This window comes from Furipterus horrens, unplaced genomic scaffold, assembly GCF_987537825.1.
Source record: "Furipterus horrens unplaced genomic scaffold, mFurHor1.1.pri manual_scaffold_5, whole genome shotgun sequence".
Classification (NCBI taxonomy): domain Eukaryota; kingdom Metazoa; phylum Chordata; class Mammalia; order Chiroptera; family Furipteridae; genus Furipterus; species Furipterus horrens.
Genome location: NW_028327175.1, coordinates 118,728,285 through 118,738,532, shown reverse-complemented (window position 1 = coordinate 118,738,532; position 10,248 = coordinate 118,728,285). Strand labels below are relative to the sequence as shown.

At 52.4% G+C, this 10,248-nt stretch overlaps 1 protein-coding gene across 2 annotated transcripts; it reads right to left on the bottom strand.

Annotated features, from left to right (window-relative positions):
* Positions 1-2,563: 2,563 nt before the first annotated feature.
* Positions 2,564-4,281, bottom strand: LOC150009508 (tryptase beta-2-like). Of its 2 annotated transcripts, XM_090279181.1 has the most exons (6): positions 4,238-4,281; positions 3,999-4,059; positions 3,681-3,852; positions 3,308-3,573; positions 2,991-3,154; positions 2,564-2,916 (listed from the first exon to the last, which is right to left on the bottom strand). In XM_090279181.1, exons 2-6 carry the CDS (start codon positions 4,057-4,059, stop codon positions 2,752-2,754), a joined length of 828 nt encoding a protein of 275 aa, XP_090135307.1. In that variant the 5' UTR covers positions 4,238-4,281; the 3' UTR covers positions 2,564-2,751. The 2 variants fall into 2 exon arrangements, with proteins under 2 accessions (XP_090135307.1, XP_090135308.1); XM_090279182.1 differs by lacking the exon at positions 4,238-4,281 and having other exon boundaries at positions 3,681-3,778.
* Positions 4,282-10,248: the final 5,967 nt, after the last annotated feature.

The following is a 10,248-nucleotide window of genomic DNA, read 5'->3' as shown; positions in this document are numbered from 1 at the left end:
GGTGGTGGTGCTCAGGAGGGTCCCTGCTCAAGGCCCAGACTGAGTTCCAAGAGACATCTTCAGCCGGTCTCACCAACAACCGCCCCCACAGGGTCCCTGTCTCCACATCCGTCCCCCGGTCCTGTGGTCTCCACCACAGATCAAACGGACACAACTCCAGGCAGCCCTGCCTAACTGTCCTCTGTCAGGCCAGGGCCCGATGACCGAGCTGATTAGAGGCCTCTGGGGGGGGCCACGACTTTCCTGCCCACCACCCTCAACTCCCTGCTCAGCTCCAAGCCACAAGCCTGGGTTGTAGGTCCCTCTGTGCCACCCATTCCCTCTTAGATGTGGGGAAACTGAGGTACACGCAGTGTGAGAAAGAGGGCACGGCTTCTTGGGGAGCAGACTCCTCTCCTTCTCCCCAGCACCTGGCCTGAAACCGTGGCTCAGAAGTGCACGTGCCGCATTTTTCCTCATAAGGAACCGGGATGACGGTGGCCTCAGCTCTGTGGGGACTGCACTGACCCATCGTAGGAACATACTTGGGAGGGTAAGCCTTGGGGAAGGAGGAATTACCCTTTCTGTCCAGCTGGGAGGAGTGGGCTGAAGTGCATGTCGGCCCACCCAGCGCTCCGAGGCCTGATGTCTCCCAGTGTGTGGATTGGAGGGGGGCAGGTCTAGAGTAACCCAGGTCCTCTGCCTCCTGGGTCCCCAGTGCCTTCCCTCATCCCCACAGGAGGGGACTTCAGGGCCTACAACTGTCTTAGGTCAATTTGCCTCCAGCATGGAGATCCACTCCTCCCACCTGCACCCCATGACATGGTCTCCTGCAGGGCTCTCAGTGACCTCAGGGTTCCAGGCCTGCTCTCGAGCAAGAAATTCTGGAAACCATCCTTGTGGTCCCCTGGGTGACTCTGCGACTGGACTGGTTTCCGTGCCCATTTTACAGGCCAACACACGGAGGGGTGTCGCACCCCACAGCGCCTCCCTCTCCTGGCTTTGGAGGGATGGGTCACCTGCAGCCCAGTGAACGCGGGCCACGTGGGCCTGCACAGGGGCCCACTCAGGCAGACCTCGCAGGCACAGAGGGAGGGCTGTCCCCCGCAAAACCCCACAGGCCAGGCGGAAGGCCAGCTTGACGCCGATGAGCAACACTCACTCTTATCTGTCACTTGCCGCTGGCTGAGTTCCTCAGATCCCAGGGCAGGATAAGGGGGAGCCAGGGCACCCAGCCTCCTCCCTGCTTCCCTGCTCTGGGGGGGGTCTCAGCCCCAGCACTGCCCATCTATCCTTCCTTCCACCACCACCGGAGGAGGCCGGTGGCTTCTTGTCCCTCAGTGTCCTCCAGCACAGCCTGCACTTACAGAAGTGTAAACATGCTTGTGTAAGGTTAGCAGTGCAAGGAGGTCACCCCACAAGCGTCAGCAGCAACCGCAAGAGCGTGGGAAGGGCGTGAGGGAGGAAGAATGGAAGTGTCCCGATCATTTATGTCTTTCACGACCTCGGGAGGGCATGCATTCTGGCTACAATAAAACAATCAGAGAGGAGGGAAAAGGAGGAGGGTTAGCATCTTCCCCATCACAGTTCCCACAGCAGTGAGGGCGCAGGGTGAGGGCGGGCAGAGGCCCATCCCACTCGGGTCTGCAAGGCCTGCACTGCAGGGAGAGGGTCTGCTGGCTTACGGGACCCCGTCCAGGAGGCACCCAGAAACGCACAGCAGCCTGACGCAGAAGACCAACAGGCTTACTGACATGAGCGGTGACAGGGAGGCTCGCCCAGTGACCAGAACATCCAAGAGGGTGGAAGCGTTGGACGTGGGCCTGAGGGCGTCGTCCCCAGTATCGCCGGTGGACAGATGTCCCCTTTCCTGTCAAGGGGAAGGGCTTCAATTGCGAAAGGGGCTCCCCACACCAAAAACCATAAAAACGCTAACGAAAACCTTAGTGAGATGCCACCCCACCGACCAGTACGGCAGGTTGGAGAGGGTGACGAAGCGCGGCCCCCACTGCTGGGGTGCGGTGTGGAACACATCTATCTGGCTGTGGGAAATGGAGGGTGCGCGGGCCCCAACCTCAGCCCCCTCGCTGGCACACGCCACAGACACTCCAGGTGTGCGCAGCCATGGGCAGACGTCACAACATGGTGCTCGGTGAGACGGGAGGCTCAGAAGCGTTACGACCGACCCCTAACAGAGATGAGAAAACTGGGCAGATGCACGACTTCCTCATGGCCGCGCACCCTGTGGCCTGAGAGGCCGGGGGCGGTGCTGTGGAGGGAGCGGGGAGGGCACTGCGTGGCTGGAGGGACGTGGGGCGACCCCATTGCTGGGCACCTGGGTGCCCCTGGAATTATCTTTTAAATGTTTTGTGTTTATTTCTGTGTCCTGAATACGCGTGGCTGCTCACCAAAGGAACCCCAGCCCTGGGCGCCTGGGTCTGGGACGGGACTGTCTCCATGGCAGTGCCCAGTGCTGGGGTCAGGGGGACCCACAGTGACAGACAATGGCTGTGTGGGCTGCTTGGGGTCCCCTCCCCTCCCGCTGCGTGACGCCCCCAACTAGTAACACAACCACAACCATGTGTGCTGTCCATGCACTTTAATGAGGAGGGGTGCCCACCACCGGCCCACTGAGCTGAGGGTGGGGACGGCGGGCAGTTCTGGGCAAGAAACAGGAAGGTGGTGAAGGCGACACCTGGCAGGAAGCAGTGGTCTGGGGACAGGAGGGGGCTGGGTCCCCCACAGCCCCAGGTGGCAGCCCCTGGGACGGGCTCAGAGCTTCTTGGGGACGTACTTGTGGATCCAGCCCAGGTAGTGGGTGACACGCGTGTAGATGCCGGGCCTGTTGGGCCGGGCACAGCCGTCGCCCCAGCTGACCACACCGGCCTGCAGCCAGGTGCTGTTGACCTTGCAGGCCAGGGGCCCTCCAGAGTCGCCCTGGGGAGGAGAGGGGTCAGCAGTTGCTGGAGAGGCTGGGGCAGGCGGGGGCTTCGGGGAGGAGAAGGGCCCACCTGGCAGGAGTCCTTTTTCTGGTTCCCGGCACATATCATGTCGTCGTGGACTATCTGGATGTTGTCCCCCGTGTACAGGCCAGTGTGGTATTCCGCGTCACAAAGGCTATTTTCTACGATGGGGACCTTTACCTGCTGCAGGGGGTACGGCGGTGGTAGGGGTACTGGGGGTGAGAGGAGAGCAGTCAGCATCGGGGCGAGGCGATCAAGCCCTGAGCTGTTGTTGGGACTTTGCCACCAAAGGCAACCCCAGAGCTGGGTCTTGGGTGTGACCGGTCCCCACTCCCCCAAGCCTTCCAACTGTCCCTAACGCTCACCTCCATTGTTCAAATCACCCCAGCCTGTTACCCAGCACGAGGTCCCAGGCGGGAAGGTCTCTGAGGCAGGGGGCAGAGTGACCAGCTGGACGTGGCTGGAGATGCTCACGGGGTCCTGGAGCTCTAGCAGGGCGATGTCTGCCCCGTTCTGAGCTGTGTAGTAGTTGGGGTGTAAAAGGATCCGGCTGATGGGCAGCAGCCTGTCCCGATAATAGAGGTGCTGCTCCCGCAGCTGCACCCTCAGGGCTGCGGGATCTGCGATGTCCCTGGAGAGAGGGGGCACGTACTCAGGGCTGAGCAGCCTCTGGACTCCTGGGAGGGAGGGTGGAGCCCCACGCCCACTTCCCACCCACCTGGCCCCATGGACACTCACGGTCCAACGCAGTGTGCGGCGGTCAGCACCCACTGGGGGTGGATGAGGGAGCCCCCGCAGATGTGCATCCAGTACTGACTTTTGACTCTCAGGCTCACCTGCCAGAGCCATTTGCTCCCAGGGGCCTCCTGCCCCCCAACGATGCCCACTCTCTCTAGGGCCTGGCTTGGGGCTGGGGCAGAAAACACCCTCAGGACAGGGCACAGCTTGGCCCCCGGCCCACACAACCCTGGGCTTCTGTGAAGCCACCCACGCACAGTGGGGCCTGTGGGTGTGGGGTGAGGGGCAGGGACAGGCCTGCGCTGGGTCAGGACTCACCAGGGGCCGCACGGACCAGGCTCAGCAAGAGGGGCAGTGCCAGCACCAGCAGATTCAGCATCTGCAAGGAGCAAGGAGGGGCTGGGGTCTGCAGGGCATGCGGCGCAGGATGAGTCGAGGGCCCTGGGATCAGGGGTCAGCCAGTTCAGGACCGGCGTGAGGTCCTGCTGCTCCGCATCTGAGGCTCAGCTACCCAGTGCGCTGACACCCAGATGTTGGGGTCTGTAGGGCGCCCTTACCTTGGCTGCTCCCCGCTGCTGTTGCCCAGGCCACTGTCCCCTCCCCATTTATCCTTCCAGGCCAGGAGGGGGTCAGAGGGGGGGGTGCTCAATCCTCCAATCCAGAGTGGAGGAAGTGGGCGATTCAGACAAAAACTTCCGTGTGACATATGCCCGCACTACCCAACCACTCATCAGGGCACTCACAGGTCTCAGGGGTGGGGCACGCAGCCAAGCTGAGGGCAAGCCATCCCAGCAGGGAGGTAGGCCCTGGCTTCCTCGGCTGAGATGCCTAATCCAGCCTGCTTAGGGTTGCAGGGAGAGGAGCTCTGCTATCCCGCCAGTGCCCTCCGCCCTTCCGTGTGTCAGGGCTTCCTGGTCCTGCCATGGAGTAGGAACTGGACACTTGAGCGCTCCTTTCTCTTTCAGCCCGCTGCGCCCTGGCTCTGAGACAGCTCTCCTTCCAGCTGCCAGCATTAGTTAGACTCCTGGCTGCACCCAGCGATGGCTGTGCTGTCCCGGCTCTATGCAACCAGTCACTCTCACCCCAGCCTGTTTCCCCAAGAGGAATCCATGTCTGTGGGCCACCCTCAAAGAAGCAGGGAGTTGCTTGCGGGACAGTGACACTTACCATTGTCACTCCTCCACACATCTTTGTATTCAGAGGACAGGGCTTGGCCCTCCCCACCTCACTCCAGGGAGAAGCTGACACAGGCCCCCTTTTCAGCTTTGGGAGCAAACAGCGCCAAGCGTCCTCACCCTGTTGCCTCTACCCCGAATGGAAGACCAGATTCCAGGTCCAACAACGTCCAGGTCTGGGTGTTGCCTGGGCAGTTCTGCTATCACAGTGGTACCTAGTTATCTTGGGATCTGAGTGCCATCAGCCCAGGGCCAGGCAGTTGGAAGTGACAGTGAGATAAGAAGCCAGCTTCCCTTGGACACTTCCCCAGTCAGGCCTCGGCACCCCTGACGCCGACCTCCTACCCTTGCCTGTCCACCATGCCATCTCCTCACTCTACCCTGGGCCTCCTGGGCACTGGGGCCTCCTGCCAACCCCCTTCCTCATGGCGGTTCTGAGCAGCCTGCATTCCCATCGCCGTCCAGGGCGTCACCGGGGAGGAGGTCAGGGACAAGAACCATCTGATTGAAGCAGGCAGAAGGGTTCCTGGAGCTCACACAGGGCACGGAATAGTTCATGCTCCTCCTAGCCCATTTTTCTTTGGGCTGCCTGCTTTCTTATTGTTGAGGTTTAAGAGTTCTTTATATATTGAATAACAGTTTTTTTAATCAGAAATGTGCTTTGCAAAGAATTTCTCCTACTCTATGGCTCATCTTTTCATTCTTTAACATTATCTCTCACAGAGAAGAATTTTAAACTTTTATGAAGTACTACGTACCAGTTTTTTCTTTCATGGATCACTCATTTGGTGTTTTATCTAAAACTCATCTCAAAACCCAAGGTGATCTAGATTTTCTCCTGTTATCTTCTAGAAATTTTATAGTTTTGCACTTTACATTTAAGTTTATGGTCCAATTTGAATTAATTTTGGGGAAAGGTCTTTGCCAAGATTCATTTTGGCCAATATGGATATTTAGTTGTTTATGACTGTTGGTTGAAAAGAGTATCTTTTCTCCATCAAATTGCCTTTGCTTCTCTGTCAAAGGTCAGTTGATTCTATTTCTGGGCTCAATTTTTTCATTAATATTATTATAGATCTATCGTAAGGCTTGAAGTTGGACAGTGTCAGTCCTCCCGTCTTGTTCTTTTTCTTCAATATCATGTTGGTTTTTCTGTATCTTTTGCCTTTCCACATAAACTTTAGAATCAGCTAGTTGACACCCACAAAATAAGTTACTAGGGTCTTCATTGAGGTTGTATTGAATCTATGATCAAGTTGGGGAGGTATGATATCTTAATATTGTCTTCCTATCCATGCACAAAAATATCTCTCCATTTGTTTAGATCCTTGATCCCTTTCATCAGAGTTATAGAAAGAGATACTGTACGTATTTTGTTAGATTATTGTTAAGTACTTCAGTTGGGGGATGCTAATGTGAAGAGTACTGTTTTTAATTTCAAATTCCAGTTCTTTGTTGGCATTTAGCAATATATAACAATTAAACTTTTAATATTAACTTTATATCCTGCAACTTTGCTGTGTAGTACCTTATTAGTTTCAGGAATTTGTTTAGTTTTTGTCTGTTCTTTGGCATCTTCAAACAGAGACAATTTATGTCTTCCTTCCCAGTTGGTACACTTTTTATTTCTTTTTTCTTTTTTCTTTTTTTTTTAATCTTATTGCACTATCCAGAACTCCAGTAAGATGTTGAATGGAGTTCTTTTGTTGTAATTTACATTATGACATTATTTCTGGTTTTTTATCTCTAGCATTTCCTTTTGATTTCTCCTTAGAGTTTCCACCTCTCTGACTATATTACACATCAGTTCTTGCATGGTGTTCATGTTTCCATTAGAGCCCTTAGCATATTATCATAGTCATTATAAATTCTCTCTCTGATAGTTCCCAGATGTCTGCCATATCTGAATCTGATTCTGTTGCTTGCTTTGTCTCTTCAGACTGTGTGTTCCTTGCCTCTTAGCATGATTTTTTGGTGGAAACTGATATAATGTATTGAGTAATAGGACTGAGACATCTAGGATTTATGTTAACCTGGCTGGAGTTGGGCTTTGTTTACTGTTTGTGAGACTTCAGTTTTCTCTGGTGACTGGTTTTGTCTCCCTGTTGTCTTTGGTTTCCCTAGAAGCTCCTTCTTAAATAGAGTGGCATGCCCTGCTCTCTCAGTGTAACCCACTGTTATTACGCTGTGATTTGGTGGGAGCCTATTGTATTCTGTAACCCTCTGAGTAAAGCTCAGTTTTCCAGTGGCTTCAGTCCCTGGCTGACAGGAAGGCTAGCAGGGCGCAGTGGCTTACTTGTTCTTCCCCTTAGTTCTGACAAAGTGGTTTTCCTTGGGGGCAGGCTTTTGTTCCAGAGAATGAAAGGATCTGGATGCATTTCAAGTTGGGTCTTTTCGCCTTTCCCTGCCCGAAGCATGAGGAAGTTTTTCTCAGATCTCCCTAAGAGCCTGGTGTGGGTCGTGGAGGAAAAATGTCATCAAAGTATGGGTACCCCCAAGCCTGGGACCCCAGAGTTTTTAACTCTCAAGCTCCCCATGCTCAGTCTCCAGCAGTTAGCCAATTAGCCTGTAAGTGTTCTGACCAGGCTCTGCTGCAGCTTCTGTGCCCAGTGAGCAGTGGTTCTCTATCCACCTGGCTCTTGAGTTTAAGGTCTGGTTTGCCCTGTGACCCTGATTCTCTGACGGCTCCTCCTGTGACTTTCAGTTTGCTCTGCATTTGTCTTGTGAAGACAGGAGTGAGCACTTTCAAAGCTCTTTACATGTCAGAGCAGAAACTGGAAATATCTGTCTATATATAGAGATAGAGATAGATGTATACACATACATATATATGCACATGCATACAGGGTGGGCAAAAGTAGGTTTACATAATACAAATAATTAATAAATAATAATAATACAAGAATAAACTTAGTTTCATGTACTCGCAGCTGAAAACCTACATTTGCCCATCCCTGTGTGTGTATTTCTGATTGAGATCAAACTAACATACACAAAATTCACAGAACCTGAGAGTCCAGTTTGATGAGTTTTGGTGATTATAAACCTCTGTAACCACCACCCCCTAAACAAGATATATAACGTTTTCATTACCTGAAATGTTACTCATGTCTCCTTCTAGTCAAGATTTCACCCTCCACCCCAAAGGCAATGCCCATTCTGACTTTTATCACCAGAGGTTAGTTTTGCGATTCTAGACCTTCACGTGAAAGGAATCGCACATGCAGCGCCTGAATTCTTTGGCTTGGCCTAACCGTTTTGCGATTCACTCTCCCTTCATTGCTGAGAAGTATTCCACTGTAATGAAAATATTCTCCTGTCTTGTTCTAGAAGCTTGATAGCATCAACACCCACACTTCACATAAATCCATCTCAAATTAATTTGTGTGTATAATGTAAGTAAGGTCCAAGTTTCACTTTTCCCCATACACTTACCCATCCAGCACCATTTATTGGAAAGACTGCCAGTTACCTGTTCAATATCAAAGACATTATTGTCATGATTCAAGTGATCATTTCTGGATGTATATCTAGGCTCTGTCTCATTCCTTTCATCTGTGTGTACGTCTTGCCCCAATACTGCAGTGTCTTTATTGTTAAAATTGGAAATGATGAGTGCTCCATAATTGTTCTTCTTCCTCTAAATTGTCTTGGTTCTTCCAGGTCCTTCACCTTTTCACATTAACTTTAGAATCAGAATGTCAATGTCTGCAAAAAGTAAGGCTGCTGGGATGTCAGTTTGGATTGCATGATTTCTATAAGTCAGTATGGGGAGAAATGATATCTTAACAATCCAGACAGAGACATATCTCTACTTAAGGCTTTTAAAATTTCTTTCATCAATGTCTTGCAGTTTTTGGTGTAGAGACCTTGCACACCTTTCGTTACATTTATTCCTCGTGTTTGAATTTTTGTACTCCATGGCAAATAGTATTGTGTTTATTTTCTGATATTTGGTAGATATTTAGAAGTACAATATTTTTGCACATTGATTTTGTATCTCACAGTCTTGCTAAATTCACTTATTCTTCTGTTGGTAGGATACTTCAGCTTTTCTGTGTTTGTAATCACCTCACCCACGAATAAAGCAGGTTTATTTCTGCCAAGAGTCCAGCTCCCTCTGTAGTCCTGCAGTTCCCAGCTTCTCCCCTTAGCACCCACCTGGAGGAGCTGTGCACTTGCACTCGTGGGAGGGGAGGGCACTGGCTGCTCCCCCTATCCCTCACCTGACCACTGGTCATAGCAGGGCAGGGAATTGAGTGGCAGGTCTGACTGGGACTACAGGACTCAGGCTGTGACTCTCTGAGAAGTAGATCCGGGACTTCCAGTCAAGATGGTGGCATTAAGTACACACAGCTTGCCTCAACCTCCTCAAAATTACAACGGAAATATAGAACAATCATCTCTCAGAACTGTCAGGAATCGAGTTGAATGGAAGTCTGACAACTACAAAAATCACATCCACCCAGGCTGGTAGGAGGGGTAGAGACGTGAAACGTGCTGGTCCCACATCGACGTGTACTGGAAAAAACTCAGGAGGGATATCTTGGGAGCGAGGAGTCCCAGCCCCACGGCAGGCCCCCCAGCCCAGGGTACCAGTGCCAAGAAGGTAAGTCCCCATAACTCTGGCTGCAAAAACAAGTGGGGATTGAGTTGGTAGAAGAAACCTCTGGAGTCCCAAGAAGTTCCCCTTAAAGCAGGGATCCCCAACTCCCGGGTCATGGGCTGATACCAGTCCACAGCCTGTTAGGAACCCAGCCATAGGAAGCTCACCTGAGCTCTGCCTCCTGGTCCACCTCATCCCCATCTTCCATGAACCGGTCCCTGGTACCATAAATGTTGGGGACCTCTGCCTTAAAGAACCCACACACAGACTTACTCAGACTCACTCCCTCTGAGCTCCAGCACCAGGGTAGCAGCTTGAAAGGCACCAGTGGAATACAGGTAGGAACTAAAGTGTTGACATCGAGGTGGGGGTTGGGGGACAGTTTTCTTCCAGACAGAAAGGGAGGCAGGGGCCACTGTTCCTGTCCTGAGCCCTCCCCACACAGAACCACAGAGCTTGCAGGTGGGTGTCATATCTGAGATTTCCATCGACATGGCTAACACTGTTGGCCCCGCCCTGAGATCCCCTCAGACTCCATCCCACCCAACTTACAGGCCCACTGAAACTGTTAACTGTGACTTTTCCACATGAACGGCTGGTCTTGTCTCATGTTTCACAACTTCCTAAATACTATTAAAAAGCAACAGCTGCCTCAGTAAAACCCCAGTCCTATACTCCTTGCTAAGTGGCCCCAGGCCCAGCACTAGCAGCAGCCAGTCTAGATTCACAGCTTGGCTTCGCCTGGGAATCTCCAAGCCCAGCACAAGTAGCAGCCATCTCAGATTGC

Coding starts and splice junctions, on each gene's coding strand:
- LOC150009508 (XM_090279181.1), bottom strand. CDS start 4,059: ATGCTGAATCTGCTGGTGCTGGCACTGCCCCTCTTGCTGAGCCTGGTC. Junction 3,853..3,998: donor CCTGGTCCGTGCGGCCCCTG/GTGAGTCCTGAC, acceptor TTTCTGCCCCAG/CCCCAAGCCAGGCCCTAGAG. Junction 3,574..3,680: donor GCCGCACACTGCGTTGGACC/GTGAGTGTCCAT, acceptor CCCTCTCTCCAG/GGACATCGCAGATCCCGCAG.